Genomic DNA, 17496 nt, shown 5'->3' with positions numbered 1-17496 from the left:
TCATTTCAAAAAGTGCTTGTGATCTAATTCTGGCCGGTAAAGAAATACTGGATTTGGATCTCTGCAGCTGTGTTTGCTGTTGGGACTGTAATGAGATATAAAAGGTGATTAAACTAATTTAATCCCAACCAGGAAAAGCACAAGCAATCTTAATTTCTTCAGCACTTTCACAGCATGAATACAAAGCAGTTTAGGAGGAAGACAGTCAACAAGTGAAAGTTTCTCTGTGCTCAAATCTCAAACTCAAATCTGGGTTTGAGACGTGAATGTTGGAGCAGTTTGGAAGCAGACTGCGGTTCAGTGTAAAACTTATTTGATGATGTGAAAACGTGAAGCCTCCACATGCTGAGAATGGACAGTGAAGGAGGAGGCGTCTGTGTCCGGCAGTTTTGACATGAAAAACGCTGGCCTGTTCATAGATTCTGGATCTCTCAATGAAAGAGGAGGGGGAGGTCATTTCAAGAATATCCAATGAGGTAATTAAGCTTTTTGTACACAAATGATCATTCAAAGGAGAGTATTTTCCTGTCTTAAAACATGTCTGGTGGGGATCTTAAAGGGGAAAAAAGACCTCCAAATGGCACGCCTGCCAAAACTGTGATTTTTGATGTGTGAGCTCAAAGATAATTACAGATGAAGCTGATCTGAATAAGTTATTTTCTGAAATCTGGGGTTTCTGGACAGCAAAACAGAACCAGCTGCACCAGTCTCACAAATTACTATTTTTCCACTGACAAATTAACTTGTGGTTTTCAGTTCGGAGTTGACTTCTGAGTGTGAGGTTTGTCTTTTATTAACTGTGGGAGAGGGAGAGAGAAGGAGAGATTTCCACATAATCTGACAAACCAGAAGAGCAGCATAGAGCTGTAGTGATCCACAACCATAATTACACTTCAAACGCTTATTGACAGGAGGGAAAATACAAATGGCAACATTTTACAGGAGCTGAGCTGCACCCCAGGGCAAACTGATAAGGTGAAAATCTCACTTTCCTCCTTCTGCTTCTTCTGTTGTAATGACACAAACACAAAATCTGTCATCGAGCTCTGATTCCTCCTGAGGGCAAATCAGAAAAAAAAGAAAGAAAAAAAACTTAAGGGGTCAGAGAACGAAGGAAGAAAATCGCTGAAGGGCAAAAACATTATAGACCAACCCACTGCGTGTTGAGTCCTGCCCTGCTCCATTCCCACATCACACTCACATGTCGCTGTGGAGCCGCTACAGACCGAGTCCGGGTCCTCCTCCGCTGCGTCCGTGGGATCAGCTCTGCTGAAGTTTCTCTGGATATTTACACGATTTTACAGGTGCGTGGAAACGTTTTCTTTTCACCACATCGGTCGGGTAAGATGCTTTAGGAGGCGCGAGATGCGTCAGTGCTGCTCGGTGATGCGTTTATAGTGACTTTAACTCGCAACAGCTGTAAAATGGATAGTTTGGATGTCATAATGTGTATAAACCTAGACGGTTTTTTTTTTACTGTATGTATACTAATTAAAACTGGAAATCTATGTAGAGAAATGATAAATCAATAAGCTCAGTTTAATTGTCTGTGCGAGTTAAATTTGGATGCGTAAATACGCGCGTATTTACGCACAAATGACACATAAGATGCGTGTTAGTTTTTACTTGTTGCCTTCCACTTGTCCCAAATGCGGGTTTAAGTCTTGACTGGCAGGAATACATTAATTCCTTTCCTTTGAAAGGCTTTTTGTCATTTGAATCCCACTGAAGCCCAAACCCTTGTTTGTCCTGGAAGTTATGACTGTGTTCCGTGCTGGAGGCTTCCCCCCTCATGAATCATGTAGATATGATCGCTATTGTGTGTGATCATTGCCGTATATTCTGGATATTGTAGAGACTTTCGAAATTAATTTAACAGCCCATCTCCTGTCATTAATTATGGTGTTTATTTTTCCTCATCAATTCAACTTTCTCTCCCTCTTGTTTTCATGCAGGCTGGCTCTCATTGCCTCCTAGTGCCCGACCCTGGCATTGAAAGAAACAGATTTTTTTGGAGGAAAAATTTTCAAACCACAGGAAATCCTTTCTGATAACATCAAAAGGAGCACTTTTTCCTCCTGTGCACAACAGCGGACTGCTGCCATTTCAACAGCAAAGACAGAAACTGTGTGATACCATCTCTGTGGATCTAATTTGCTCATCAGAAAAAGTGAAGCAAAGAGAAAAAAAAAGCAGAAGCATCTTCCTCTGGAAACATTAAAAATGGCTACCGAGGCTTTCCATGCTGCCCATGCTGCTGTAGCCCCGTCTGCCGTGCCCATGTCCCCCTCCACAGGAAACCTGCTGCGGATGTTTGATGAGTACCAGAGCAATGCAGTCATCATAGAGCACTACAACTTCACAGGCAAGCTGAAGGAGAACAAGTACAAGGAAGGACTCAAACCAGAGGCCATCGCGTTCCTGCTGGTCTGCCTGCTCATAGTGGTAGAAAACGCTGTGGTGCTTCTGGCTATCTGGAAGAACAAGAAGTTCCATCTGCCCATGTACTATTTATTAGGCAACCTGACTCTGTCTGACCTGCTCGCAGGCTTCACCTACATGGTGAACATCATCATGTCTGGTGCCAACACGTTAAACATGACCCCGGTGCTGTGGTTCCTGAGGGAGGGCGGCGTCTTCATCATGCTGGCCGCCTCGGTCATCAGCCTGCTGGCCATCGCCATAGAGCGCCATGTCACCATGGTGAGGATGAAGCCGTACCAGGGGGACAAGCAGGGGCGGATGTTTGCTCTGATTGGAGCGAGCTGGGTGTTGTCTGTGTTGTTGGGCATCTTGCCTGTCCTGGGCTGGAACTGCATGGGGAAGCTGGACCAGTGCTCCACAGTCCTCCCACTCTATGCCAAGAGCTACATCCTCTTCTGCATCACCGTCTTCAGCGCCATCCTCATGTCCATTGTGGTGCTCTATGTTCGCATCTTCCGCATCGTCAAGTCCAACACCCAGCGCCTTGCTTCAGTTCCGCAGCGCAAAGGCCTCTACCGCAAATCCCAGAAGTACATGGCCCTGCTGAAGACCGTCACCATAGTCTTGGGAGTCTTCATCGCGTGTTGGCTGCCCCTCTTCATCCTCCTCCTGCTGGACTTCTGCTGTCCAGCCAAAAGCTGCGAGGTGCTCCTGAAGGCAGACTATTTCCTGGGCATCGCCATGTTCAACTCTCTCCTGAACCCCATCATCTACACCCTGACCAGCAAGGACATGAGGAGGGCCATCCTCAGGCTGCTCTGCCAGCACTGCCTCTTAACAAAAGACGGACAGGTGAAGAAGATTGGGATGCCCTTCCTGGAGTGCAGCACCAGTAAGACTGACGCAGCCTCTCACAGACTGGAAGGACTGGAGACAACAGTATCCTCCGGTAACTTAACACCCTCTACAATCAAAGCCATTTACCCCAGGATGTCTAAAACATGACACGGTGGCTCACTTAACACTGAGAGCAAGCATTCACGTAAGACATGGACAACTAGAGTTATAACCAGGCTGCTTCTCTCTACTCTGAGTTGCGTGTGCACTCTCGTCGAGCGAGCGTGTACGTCAGGAGCTGAAGTTTTGTGTTGCACTCTGCCACACTTCTGGCATTAATCTTCATGGAACAGAATAAGCTTGGTGTACGTGTTAAGTGTCCAAACTGGGAGAGAGACATTGACTTCTTCAACTTCATGTGCATATTTTCTATAACAGGTTAATCATGAAAAACAGGAAATGTCAATGCATTAACACTTGCTGGCAGCTTCTTGTGAAAAGCGCATTACATTTGTCTCTTAGACTCTGAAAACAAGGCCAGTATTTGCCAGATATTCCCTGTGGAAAAAACATGCCGTTTCATGTTTTTTAATCAGCCTTTGCACATAAAATGAAATCAAAGACTGTGTACAAGACATTTCACATAAATGCAATTATGCTGCACATCTGATAGAGCAGGGCCCAAGCAAAAGATTTATCCTTATCTCCTCTCGCTGTGCACCATATAATGATATGTGGTTACAAACACAGAGCATCCACACCCAAACCCTGCTGCCAAACCCATGTAATTTCTGCCATGTGAGTTTTGGTCAGCACTTACGCTGGGTAGAGGTCCCCTTGGCCGAGATCAGAGGCTCAGCGGCCTGGAGACGCACTGAACACGTCATATAGAGGGCTGTGCTGAGCGGTTTGCAGCTTTGGAGGTCCCCTCGACATATGTAGCGACACATGATGAATGACTAAAAGCAATAAAGCTGACAGTGGAGGTTGGTTGACGCCTTCTTGGTTTAACGGACTAGAATATAGCAGCGATATGTTAAAGTTGTGGACAAAGAGTTCAAAGGAGAGACCTTATTGGACCATGAAATGATATGAATCTATTTTTCTTGTGAAATAGTGCAGATATAATCTTGTCCCGCACAGCCCACATAGCAGAGTGTGTGGGCTTCAAAGTGAGGGGGAATTTCACTGTGGTCATAGTGACATAGAAATGAAAATGTTGCCAATGGTAATATTGTACATAAATGTAAAAAAAAAAAAAAATCTATTTACTGATTTTTTTTAGTGTACTTTGTAAATATCTATAACCTTTTCTGAGTTTATCAGAGCTGCATTTTGTATTGTAAAAAAAAAAAAACTCACTTAAGTTATGATGCCAGTTTTATATGTGCACTGAATAAAACATACGTGAATGATGTTTACATTGTTCATTCTTCTCTCCAGAGGATCACCTCATGAAGTTTTCCAACAGTTCATGTCTGAAACTTTCATCTCTGATCCACATCCTTTCCGTTTCTTACTGGACTGCACACATAGCACTCAACATTATCATGGCACACATCAAAGTTATATTTTAGGTAATAATATAATACATCCAACCAAAATCAAAACAATGCTCATTAAATAATTGGTGGCTGACATGAAAAGTTCTACAAATATTGACGCTATGAGCTTTGGGAAATCTATTTTTTTTTTTCTTATATTAAATATGGACTTTTGTTTTCTTTTGGCAAGGAAAAAAGGGGTTTATTAACATGAATGTCGTATGTAAATAAACACTGAGTGACAAGAAAAATAGAAACAGATGTCCCTGCAGTAATGTGTGTCCGGGTGGAGTTCCAAAAGTTCGTTGACCCTGTGCCACAGAGATCTAAACACCACAATAGCTTGTGAGGTTGTAGTGAAGGGTGACGCATTTAATCAAATACAACACCAACACTTACTAGGACCCGTCTTAAGTTACACCAAAACACACCATATCGCAAGTTAGTTGATGTTTCGTATTGAAAGTACATTAGTTGACAGCAAGCTACGCATTAACGGTGAATCTAGTGAAGTGATAGTCGGCTGCTACTTTACAATGTTGAGTACGAACATTTGAGACTTCAGCGAGATAACAAATGAAAAGAAAAATAAAGACAAATAGATGGGGGCTCAGTCTTAACTTACACCACTCTACCTCTATGCTAACCACTTGTTAACCACTTGATATGCGCCTGTGGCTGAAGTATAGCTGAAGTTGCAGAAACAAGCCATTGCTAGCTGTTACTTGCTCTGTTTACCGTAAGGAAACCACATACTGATGCATGGTACTGCCAAGTTATGGTATTTGAGCATCTGCCTCCCCAACAGCCGTATGTCACCCTGCCCACTCTTTAACCACTGGTGTGCTGCAGTGGTACACAAACATGGCATGAAGCCCTTTTCAAACAAGAGGGAAGTTTCAGTTCCCAAGTAGAGCAGATGGGTTAACAATAATACAGCACACACACCCTGCACTACACTGCACTGCACCTAGAAACACAAGGTGAAGCACCATCAATGCAGCCTGGATGCAAGTTTAGATTTCAGCATCTTTTCTATAACCATATTACTTTTCAAAAAATACATCAGTGAGTTTGATGATGCTGTGAAGTAGCGTGGGATCATGTGAAAATCCTGGTATTTACTATGTATTAATACATACTAACTCTTTTTATGGTATACTAAATAATATGGTGTGGTAGTACCTATTGTAGTGCAGCAGTAGTGTTTCCTGTTTCCTCTGAAGTTACAGCAACTAAAGGGGATTTGACGCTGTTGATAGGTGACCAAATGAAAGACGCTGTTATCTTAAATAATATTTGGGATAATGTAAGTACACAACCCAAAGTATATAACATAGAAGTAATCATTTTTAGACATTTTAATGGGGAAATATTACATATTATAGCCTTGAGTAAATTTATAGCCAATAAACTGCACATCAACTTCAGTCAGTTGTCACCACTTGCTGCATCTGACAGTTAGATGAAACTGTAATTTGTACGATAAACTGAAGTTGTCTGAAAGTAACAAATGACTGGAGTATCGCTAAAAGCAAGGATGAACGGTTGAAATTGTTAAAGTAATAATGAGATGAAACCGTTTGCTAACTGTATGGTTGCAGTTGTCGTTGGCTGCTAAAAGTAATGAAAAAGTCTTCATATTTGCAACATGACTGGTCGTGTTGATGAAGGAGCACTTGAGCGCATGTGACAGGACTGTGAGGGTTCTGTCAGATGTGCCCTCACACTTCAATGGTGGGAACCTTTGGCCTAAACTGTGGTAAACTAGTATGACTGATGCACCTACAGGCCTCTGCTGAAGCTTTCAGCGGCATCTTCCTCAGCAGATAGATTCTGCAGTCATCTTGTGACCCAAACACACACAGGAGCTGAATCTCCCTGCACCGTTTCAATCATTCCAAGGGGGCATTTACAAAACATAAGAAAACAATTCTGCAGTGACATCTAGTGGCCAAAACCCCTCTTTGCTTCATCTAACTCTACAAATTGCTCTGATGAATCCACATTGCTGAAATACAGTTAAGAGAATAACTACCAGGTTAAAAGGTGTGACATATTTAATCTTTAAAACAATAGAAATTGTGCATAAAACCAAAGAAAGCAAACTTACAAAACACAAATAATGTACACAACATCTCCGACAACACCAGCACCCTTCAGCTACCATTCGCTGCTGACAAAGTCCCACAGCTGGTCGCTCACGTCGCTCCGAGATCGCAGAGATGTGTCAATGTTGATGGGCGTGGCCAGGTCTGCCCCATAGTGCACTGCGGGAGGAGAAGACCGTGTGAAGCCACATTAACAGACACACGCACACTGACAGGATGCACAAAACACAAGAGAAAACCGTACCTCCTTTTAAGATGCTGGGTTGCGTGTCATATTCCCACTTGATCTTGGTTATCAGATAGTACACCTGAGCCACATATCTGATGACAGAAGATTAAAAGCTAAAATCAGAAAATACATCAAACTACTTACAACTCCCAAATGTAACTGCAGTCACGTGAAAGCAAAGCGTGGAGTCAAACAGAGTAAAGCAAAGTATAGTGGTGTTCGCTGCCTGTTTGTTTTGTCAGTCGACGTCTGTCAGTGGAGGAGCAGAAGTGTTTTAAATCCTCTGCTCAGTGCTGTTTGTAATGTCTGCTTTGTTTGTTCTGTTTCTTTCCCAACGACTCCAAATAAATACATTCACCAGAGGGATAAACCCCTTGACATGAACCACCTCGTTTTCAAGTGGGTCCGTAACAGAAATATACATAAAACACAGCACACGAAGCAAAACAACAGATAGACTCACACATACAGACAAAAGCTCTCCCGGGCCTAACCTCTCTGACACACACAGATTTCCTTAAAGGCGCCAAAGTACATACGTTAAACATGCCCATACAAAGCTGCAGCCATACATTTACATGCACCAACACATTAGAAATACAATAGACAGATAAGCCCTTGGACAAAAGACCCTTTTGTGACATTAACATCTTAGACTCACACTGCTGAAGGGATGACCTCAGTGGTGTCTTCATCCACCTCGTTCTGAAGAGTCTGAAGCTCGTGTTCGCTGTTTCTCAGACGCTCCAGCTCTCCCTGCAGGAACCTGGAGGAGGATTAAGGATGCCAACACAGAAAATGCCACATAAAGCAAGACAGGACTCCTAAATGAAAAGATTCAGACTCTTTTCACAATTTCCACAACAAACACACACACATAAAAGATACTGTAACTCAGAGTCAGTGATCTGGCTCTTGGCCGTGCACTGCCTCAGCTGTTCCTCCAGGCTCTCCAGCTCGTGCTCCCTTTGCTTCTTCTCCTCCTCCATGTCCAGCAGCCTTTGGCTTGCACTCTCCTCAATCTCAGCCACACCTGGGGATGTAGGACGGTGATGGAGAGACGACACAGTAGTCAGAGAGAGAGGGAACATTGAAGATGAAGATTAAAGGGTGTGGATCCAAGTCTAAAACACTGTCATTTGGAAAGTTTAATGCCAGCTGAGAAACAATACATTATCAAATGTCTGATTACTTGCCTTTTAAAATCTGGGTCACAAACTTCTTTGTCTCAACGTGTTGATCAAAAATGGCCAGATTATCACTTTTCACCTCCATCAGTTTCTCAGGTTGGCTGCTGTTGATGTAGGCCACCAACGCCGCCCCCGTCTCCTCCAGATCTTGAAATTTATGACCTTGAACCATTGTGGTGATGCTTGCAACTTGAAAGAGAAAAAAGAGGAGATTCAACTTAAATTTGAGGGTCTGCTTCTCCAGTGGTGGAAGAAATATTCAGATGACTTGGACGCTGTGACAATACCACAGTATGATAGTTCTCCATAACGTTACGGTCCTGTAACTTAAGACTGTTTAACTGCAGCAGAACTCGATCAGTAAATTGTTGTCAATTGTACACAAGTGTATAAAAAGTGCTAATTGTGTCATATTTAAATAATGCTTTGCTAGTTTGAACTGAGACAATGCATAGTATATCTTAGTTAAAGTTATTAAAAAAAAAAGTTATTTCCGTTTGTTTCCGCTGAAACCGAGCATTGGAAAAATCTGAAATACGTAAGGTTACGTTACCACGAAAAAGCACTCGAGAAACTCTTAGCTTACTTCAGTATTTACTTTAGTGTATTAATTATCAATACTGACCCTCCTGCTGAATGTAACAGGCAAAGTAACACCAGACACGTAACTTTAGCCGTAACAAAATGGCTAAAGTGAATAAAACCCTCCCGTGTTTTGTTTACAACGACATCTTTCCAGGACGTGCAGTGTAAACGTTAGTTACGTGGCTAAACTACGATAAATGATTCTCATACACAACACAAATTACAACCCGAACTGTTGGCTCTGTAACTAACAAGTAGGATCAGTGTTTAATCGAAGAAAGAAGCTAATGTTTGGTAAAGTGAAGTAGAAAACATCATACCGTTCAGCTGTTTTCCGGGATTCAAATTCAGACCTGGAGCGCGCCTCTTCTTCCTCTTCTTCTTTGGTCCTTGGCGGATTTCGAGCAGCCTCTTACGTGCATACCGCCACCTACAGTACAGGAGTGAACATACAGCGTGTCCCTGCTCCCTGAAGAGCAAACAGCTTCTTTTCCAACAATCTCCTCTTTCTATTATTTTTCATCTACACTCAAGCTCTCAATTTTGGGGAGGATGAAGGAAAATGGCCCCTTAACAATAATTAAATCTATTTACTGAAAAAAAATTTTTTTTAAAAATTGCAAGGAGTGTGTGCTTGAAGTGGCTGTGGAGGGAGACGGCAGCCAGCGTGCATGAAGATGTGGCTGAAACAAGCATTAAGCATCTTTAAAACTTTACAGAAATTACAAGTCTAAAAATGCACAGGGATCCAGTTTTAACTGCATGTTTATTAAAGGTTTTGTGAAATCTTAACACAATATGAATGTAGGAAGTGAAACAGGTTCAAATCTCTAATTTTATACTCAATTGTAAGTACAAAGTTAAATTAGGAGAGAAAAAAATAGCCATCGTTTAAAAATTTCCTTCAGTTTTTTTAATTAATGAAGAGGTCAACATGAAGCCAGAAAACATTGAAAAAGTTCATTTCCATAATGTATTTTTATTCTTAAAAAAAAATCTCCTATCACTGCTTGTTTTTCTGCTTCTCTTTCTTCTCCCGTGCTTTTCGTTTCTCTCTGCCGAGCTGTCTGAAGAACAGCCTCTTGGGGTTCAGACCATAAGCCTTCAGTCTCTGTCCACTGAACTCCCGGCCACCTATTTTGACCCCAGAGGTTCCTGACGCGAGCCGTCCACCTGAATGCTTGTGCTTCTTCTTGGACCATTGGGGCCTCTCAGTCCTGTTTTTCACCTCGGGCTTATCTTGTGCTTCCTCAGCAGTAACCAGTGTCTGAGGCTCCTCTTCCCGTTTCATCTTTTTCCGGGGTATCAGAATCTCTTCCTCCTCTCCTGCTGCCTCCTCCGCTGCCTCTCTGAGAGCTTGGGCGAGTGTCTCTTCTGCGGAGTCCACAATGAAGGCACCGGGCTCTTCTCTGTCTTCATTCATTGCATTCTTCAGGCGATCTCGTCGCTTCTTCCCCACCTTGGTTTTAGCCTCTTGGCCCTCTTTATCCTCCCTGTAGATTCAGATAAACGTTGTTACACATTGATACAATAACAGTGGATGTATTACCAGACATCCAGCTGATTCACGTGTCATACTCACTCAGAGTACACAGAGCTCAGGATTTCTTTCTTCTTCTTTTCATTCTGGGCCTTGATTTTATAGTTCCTCAAATCACTCATCTCTTCCTTATCAGACCTGAGAGAGCAAAAGAGCAAAGTCATAAATGAGGTGAGACAAGAGCAGATGTGACACTTGACCATGAAGGACAGAGGCAGTACCTGAACATGCAGGTCTTCTTCAGAGAGCACCAATTGTTCAGCTCCTTATCATCAGCTCTTAAAATCTGAGGAAAGAACCAGAAACATCAACAACTCGTGTCTTTATGTAACATCTTTGGTCCATTTTCTTCACACCAGCGCAGACTTTCTAGAGTTTGTCTGCTTTAAATGTCTGATGTTTGCTGCTGCTTGACCAAATCATTGTGTGGTCTGCTCAGAGAGAAGATTAAATTGAGATCATTCCCTGGTCAGAGCTGTCCCCGGAGGAAAAGCAATACCAGATCAGTCACCTCAACACTCATCACTGCAGCATCATTGATAAACATCCCGCCAGCCTGCATTATGTCATTGTCCTCAGTTTGTTTAAACCAGACTATAACTGACCGTTTGCTAAAACCTTTCTCAAACAGAGAGTCTAATCATAGCAGAGCAACCTTAATGAGGCACGGCAGGTGAAGCTTTGGATTTCTCCACATGTTGAAGTGCTGTGTATGAGGCTGCAGTCAGAGAGAGATGTTAGAAACAAAGACTCTGAATGGTGGTTTCTTCTCAGATCAAACAGTGTTTGACTGCCTAGCATAGCTGCAAATGTTAGCTAACTAGCATCACTTTGAAGGCCATGGTCATTTCATACAGCATTATTTTGCAGAGTTACAGATGTTAACAAGCCCTGTTCACAGCATATTTTAAGTTTAGGCTAACATTAGTAGCTCTGTCCTGCTGTTTATTGATTTGGGGGAAAATATACAGTTTTACAACACAAATAAGAATTAGCTAACTAACTATAATGCTATGATTAACTAGCTGTCCACAGCAATACAAGAACACAATGTCTTCATTTCCATGTTTTCTACATGGATCACAAACTGAGACATGCAGCTGTTTGGATGGTCCTTGCATGGTAAACATGGTCTTAGCGAACGGTCAGTTATTTAGAGCTGGTGAAGCTCTGACTGCTCTCACCTCGTCAGCGCTGAGGCCGAAGTCGTTGGCCAGGACCTGCCTGTAGCGGAACCTGCATGGGAGGTCGTCTATGATGTCCTCATAGTCCAGCTTATAGTACTCATCCAAGTACTGCTCAAAGCTTTTCTCCTCTGAAGCGCAAACAACAACCTTCACTTAAACAACGACAACACACATCACCACCTGCTGGAGGAAGTTAGGAGGCTGACTGCCACTTACGAGGATCAAACACAGGTTTGTTTCTGGTGATGGCTTCTGCGAAGTGAGACTTTTTTCTCTTTTTGCCCATCTGTGGCATATCTGCCTTCTGCATCTTCTTCCTCTCCTTTTTCTTCTTCTTCTTTGAGGCAGTCTGCTGGTTGGGGTCGTAGTCTGCATCCATCTATTTTAACAGGTTGACGTTTTGGTGAGCGAGTTTCTCTTTGTGCAGCTGATCTCTGACCAGCGGAGAGGATAAAAGAAAGCTTTCAGTAGAAATCCATCAACTCACAATGAAGCCTTCATCATCACAGTGAACCCCAGCAGCGTCATGCTCCTCTTCACCGTAGTCTTCCTCTTGTTCCTCTCCTGTCCATGTGTCCCAGTTCCAGTGCTCTGTTGCACACACACAAGCCAGAGTTTACGTCTTCAAACTGTTGCCATCTGCAGCACAGCGATGACTGCCACAACAGACTTAAGGTGACTGAATTACTACTACATTTAAATAAAACATAAAAGTTTCAACACTGCTGCATCAGGTAACATGACGAAAACACAAGCTTACCCTCGACTTCACCATCATCACCATCGAACTGAGGCTTCTCCTGCTCTTCTTCTCCGTAATATTCATCGCCAAAGAATTTCTGCAAACAGGAAGAAACAACAAACGTTGCTACCGAGGAGTTTGAATGTGAGTGCATATGAGTGCACTCTTTCTGCAAAGATCAGCTGCAGCGGCTTTATTAACCAACGTGTGTTGACTGGTTTAATTAAAGACCTCTCAATTGGTCGACAGCACACACCTGAAGTCTAATTAGCCACACAGAGTGCACCTGTGTGGGTTTATAGGCGAGAGCAGACCATTGTGTTGAGGCTACGTTTACACGCAGCAGGGTATTTTGGAAAACGGATATTTTAGCCCCTCATTATTTTCAAAAATAACATCGTGCACACAACATCGTTTTCAAAAATGTTGTCGTTTACATGAACCCGGATAAATACGCCGTTGAGCGCCATCATAACTGTGCCAAGCCTGTGGGCGCGAGTGTAAACATAGGTCGCTCACATGACGTTAAATATTTTCAGTCGTATGTTGTGACGTTTTGGAACCTAAAACGCTGTTTAACCCTGTTTACATGCCAACACATAACCGGCATTTTTCAGAAATCTCCACTTCGGCCGGAGTTTTTAAAAATGATCATTTTCCATGAAAAAAACTCTGCGTGTAAACGAGAGGCCATACCGCATGAAAACATATGCGTTTTCCCTAAGTGTAAACGTAGCCAAAGAGAGTGTGTGTGAGTGTGTGTGTGTATACACCCACCTGCATGAGCTGATCGTGTTGCTGTGGATCGAATTCTCCCTCCAGGTCATTCTCATTGAAGGCGAGCTGCTCGTTGCCAGTCAGCTCCCGAAGCCTATTCAGCTTCTCCATGATCTCGCTTCGCTTCAAGTTCTTCAGCTGCTTCAGCTGCTCGCACTTCTGCTCTTTCTCCTGAAACAGTTGATGGGACAGGGAGCGGAGGAAAAGCAGAGGTTTGGTTATATTAGCAAACGAATGAAGGCATATTAGGATTTAACGGCGAGAAGCAGGCAGAGCGTGTCACATCACAGGCACCTTGTCCTTCCGTTCTTTCACTTCCTTCCGTTTGCATTTTCTGCGGTCGTCTTTGGAGCGCACGGACGTGGCGATGTTGCGGGGGTACGTCTTGACCTGATGAGAGTCAGGCTCTTCAAAGCGGAAGTTGTAATGTCTCTCAAAGTTGTCCTGCATCTCCAAGAAAGTCTCCCCTTCCTTTTCAGAGTCCTCCACGTCGTCCTGGACCACCTCCTCGTAGGTTGGGATCCTTAATGCATCAGGAGTGTTTATTGTACATGTTGTACAATTAGGCAGCTTATGAATTCTTTATGAGGAAAATGAAGCTAACGTCCACACAGGAAGCAACATACCGTTCATCATCGTCGTCGTCCTCATCTCGGTAGCCCTTGTTGAGGACATAGTCTCTCAGGAAACGCTCCTTCTCGTCCAACTCTGGGTCATTCCAGTAGTCCCTTAAGTATTTCTGTCTCAACACAGACCACTCTCATTACCAAGCAAGTCAAACTCAAGCCTCTAAAATAATTTTTACGTGACATGCTTTCTCACTCTCTCTCGTGTACATTTCACACTCACCATGTCCTTCACCTCCTCCGGACCATCGAGCTCAGTCTGGCCTTTCAGCCACTCCACATAGTCTGCCTCTTCTTTATCCTACAAACAGATACACACACAGTGTATCCTCATTTGTAATGCTGTCATATGTCTCTTATTTCTATTTGGGAAGTAACTGGTAACAGTTTCTGACCTTCTCTTCCAGCGTTTTGATCCTCCTGGTCAGCAGCCGGGATCCATCTCCCTCACTGCCCTTGTTGCTGTCGTCCTCATCGTCATCGTCGCTGTCCTGGATGAACTTACGGAAGCTGAGGAAAGATTTTGGTTTCCATAAACAATCTGTGAGTTATATTGCCAGACACATACAGACGGTTTGAGTCTTACCTTTCCTTCAGCTCCCTTTGCTCCTGAATGTAGCTAGGAGATGCAGCTCTCTTTGACAAAAACAAAACAAAACAATAATAATGAATAAAACATCTGTCACTATTAAGTATGTCCATTTTCCAAAGGGAACAAATTTTCTGGTAAATCAGTCTACCTCCATTCTCTTGGCAACCTCCTCATCATCACTGTCATCATCATCTTCATATTTGCTGTAAAATAGAAAAAAAAAAAGTCAGAGCCTGCATTCATCAAGAATATCAAAAATACCCAATATCATGGGTAAATAGTGTAGGCGATAAAAATATCTAGGTATGCAAAAGTGAAGAAATAGCTGGTGTCCCATAATGAAATGAACCAAAAAGCCATTTGCAATAGCTTGCAAGTAAAGTGGCGAGACTCTCATGAGTCTTAAACAGTAAATGTACAACACAAAATATCAGGTCACTGTGACACGTTCAAGTCATCCCTGTCCCACCGAATTGTGTTACACTCTTACTGAAGCTGCTTCCACTGCACAACACTGCACAACACTGAACATACTGAACATACTGAACATACTGAACACATCGACTGCAGCTTCAAGGTCCAGTGTGCAGGATTTAGGGCATCTAGTGGTGAGGTTGCAGAGTACAACCAGTTAAATACCCCTCACTTCACCCTTCCTTTCCATGCATTTTGGAGGACTTTTGGTAGCTGCAAAACTTGGAAAAAAAGGTGCTTTCTAGAGCCAGTGTTTGGTTTGTCTCCTCTGGGCTACTGTAGAAACATGGCAGAATCTGTGGAAGAGGACCCACCCCTTCTGTAGATATAAAGAGCTCATTCTAAGATAAAGAACACGCAACGATTCGTGATTTCTGGTGATTATACACCAATGAAAACATATTTATGAATATCATATTCCATTTCTGACAATAGAGCCAGCAAAATCTTACACACTGGTCCTTTAAACGATTGGTCGTGACAGACTCAAACATCAGTTTCAACGCGTCAGGACCCTGTAGCTGTATGGTTGCTGGGGTCTTCTGTTTTAGCTGAGAGAGCATGTGCTTTTTCTTTTGCATCAAGGTCAATCAAAAAAAATTACACTTTCATATATATTTATCGCTTGCCAGAATACTGGTTTTTAATAAGCTCATTATGTCTCTGACTGAATATCCTATACTTGCATTTTCTAACAAGGACAACTCTCCAACATTATCAGCAAAAATATAAGTAAAGTCCTGTTAGGACTCCTGGTAGAACCAAAAATGCATCAATTTGGCTGGTTAGGACACTTGATGAGCCACTGTGATGATAATTGTGGTTCAGACACACAGTGGACAGTAAATGATGGCACAGCAGTGTCTTACTCACCCTTCCCTTTCCAGAATGACTTTACGCTCATAGTCCTTGAGATACATGGGCTTTACTGCTGTCTTTGAGGTTGAAGGCTTCTCATCACTGGTGGATGTGCCTGCACACAACAGATTTCCATCACTTATGTGTAAGAAATGAAGATGTCTTACAGACTGTGAAAGCAGCACAGACGCCTGAACTTTAATCACCTTCTGAGTAGAACTTTGCATCTTTCTGGTAGATCTTTGGGTCTTTCTTCTTCAGCAGTGACAGCGTTCTGTAAAAGTCTCTTTCAACTTGGGGGTCCAATTCCTGAGGGGGTGAGAAAAGCGAGACAACCCATGAAGCACACCGGCACGTTACTGAGCCACTGCTATGTGTTGACAGAGGGACGATGCTAACCGCTTCACTGTCATCAGAGCTGGACTCAGACGAGCTGCTCTCTTCAGCTCGGTCTCCGTATCGGTCCTTCACTGCACAACGACACACAACACACACGTGAATCCCCAAAACAGGTCAACGACGAAGAAAACGACTCGAAGCCAGCACACTCTCCCACGTTGGGTTGTTAGCATGATGGTTTAGCATAGTTAGTTAACAGTGACACACTTACGTCTCTGCAGTTCTTCTTTCTGTCGGTATTTCTCATATTTCTGCGCGAACTCCGAATTAATTTTCAATTCCCATTTGTCTGACATGGTTTAATGAAGCAGATAAAATAGCTTTAAGATGGGATTAAATGTACACGCTCGTTAAAGGAAGTCATTCCAATAGCTACATGCGCACGTGAAAAGCTGAACCACGTGGTTTCCGGTGCACTAGTTTATTACATTTATTGATCGATAGAGGGCGCGCTAACACAAATGTTCACTTATCAAAACGTGATTTTATTTTCACTTTCACTAATGTTTCATTTTCGTTTGGGAGGTATTTTCTACTGAGACAGACAGAAGCAAACCCCAAGAAAAGTCACAAATTTCCCTATTTTACTGGGGAAGTTAGATATTCACAAACATCCCCAAAACTTTTTTTTTGCTGAATTTGACTGAGTGGACCTCACTTCTTAATTCTCTTACTATTAAAAACAGTAAAAAAAAAAAAAAAAAAGCAATAGGTTCGTAAAATATAGAAACACATTTGAAATAAACCCTGAAAACAAATACATTCTCTTCCTCTTTTGTGATTTTTTCAATCTTTTTTATTATCTACAATTGTTTAATTGATTGATTTATTTTTCAAATTGTTTTATTTAGTATCTGTTTGGCATTCATTTCATTTTTTTTATTTCACTTATTGTAATCTATTAAACAGTTACTATTGAAGAAATACCAGTGCTATGGTATTGTATTCATTGTTATAACAGTGATGAAAACACAAACCTACATACACTGACATTCAAAAACATTACATTACAAAAACCCATGAACTGGACATTGTAATTATATCAACTGAGCAATGTTACTTTTCTTTCAATGAGCAGCTGACTACCATACTGTTTGTGCTTGACCTTTCCAGTATACCTGCCGCCAACAGAAGCACTAATTAAGAACTCAATTATAATCTGAGAATTTAAATCAACACAAAAGAGAAAAGGCAAGCTGTTTCACCGTAGACAGAGATTTCCTGTAACTTAAAGCATCTTTTCTAACTTGGCAGTACTTAAAAATTAACACAATAAAATAAAAAAAAAATCAAAAGTCAGTGTTTTATAGAACATTAGCTTTTACAACAACCTCCCCATTTAATTTCAGGCATTTAGTGTATTAAAAAGTTTCACTGTCAG

The 17496-nt window shown here is 42.3% G+C and overlaps 3 protein-coding genes and 1 non-coding gene across 4 annotated transcripts; 1 reads left to right on the top strand and 3 right to left on the bottom strand.

The window, feature by feature from the left end:
• The first annotated feature begins 1193 nt into the window (after window positions 1-1193).
• s1pr5a (sphingosine-1-phosphate receptor 5a) lies at window positions 1194-4678 on the top strand. Its single transcript, XM_070982149.1, has 2 exons — window positions 1194-1304; window positions 1956-4678. Exon 2 carries the CDS (start codon window positions 2224-2226, stop codon window positions 3427-3429), a length of 1206 nt encoding a protein of 401 aa, XP_070838250.1. The 5' UTR covers window positions 1194-1304; window positions 1956-2223; the 3' UTR covers window positions 3430-4678.
• Window positions 4679-6904: 2226 nt separating this feature from the next.
• Window positions 6905-9271, bottom strand: spc24 (SPC24 component of NDC80 kinetochore complex). The gene is made up of 6 exons (XM_070981814.1): window positions 9241-9271; window positions 8342-8524; window positions 8034-8178; window positions 7807-7911; window positions 7161-7237; window positions 6905-7075 (listed from the first exon to the last, which is right to left on the bottom strand). The coding sequence occupies exons 2-6, from the start codon at window positions 8505-8507 to the stop codon at window positions 6969-6971; spliced, it is 600 nt and encodes a 199-aa protein (XP_070837915.1). The 5' UTR covers window positions 8508-8524; window positions 9241-9271; the 3' UTR covers window positions 6905-6968.
• A 397-nt stretch (window positions 9272-9668) lies between these two features.
• kri1 (KRI1 homolog) lies at window positions 9669-16516 on the bottom strand. Its single transcript, XM_070981983.1, has 18 exons — window positions 16327-16516; window positions 16116-16186; window positions 15923-16025; window positions 15732-15831; window positions 14533-14587; window positions 14379-14428; window positions 14188-14302; window positions 14016-14093; window positions 13793-13905; window positions 13461-13689; window positions 13167-13337; window positions 12408-12486; window positions 12135-12238; window positions 11864-12026; window positions 11645-11775; window positions 10682-10746; window positions 10503-10598; window positions 9669-10413 (listed from the first exon to the last, which is right to left on the bottom strand). Exons 1-18 carry the CDS (start codon window positions 16409-16411, stop codon window positions 9924-9926), a joined length of 2298 nt encoding a protein of 765 aa, XP_070838084.1. The 5' UTR covers window positions 16412-16516; the 3' UTR covers window positions 9669-9923.
• Window positions 10892-10991, bottom strand: LOC139344195 (Z30 small nucleolar RNA). The gene has a single exon (XR_011603139.1). It is a non-coding gene; the product is annotated as a Z30 small nucleolar RNA (small nucleolar RNA).
• Window positions 16517-17496: the final 980 nt, after the last annotated feature.

Source organism: Chaetodon trifascialis, chromosome 15 (genome assembly GCF_039877785.1).
Source record: "Chaetodon trifascialis isolate fChaTrf1 chromosome 15, fChaTrf1.hap1, whole genome shotgun sequence".
Lineage (NCBI taxonomy): Eukaryota > Metazoa > Chordata > Actinopteri > Chaetodontiformes > Chaetodontidae > Chaetodon > Chaetodon trifascialis.
This window is presented reverse-complemented; position numbering and strand designations above follow the sequence as displayed.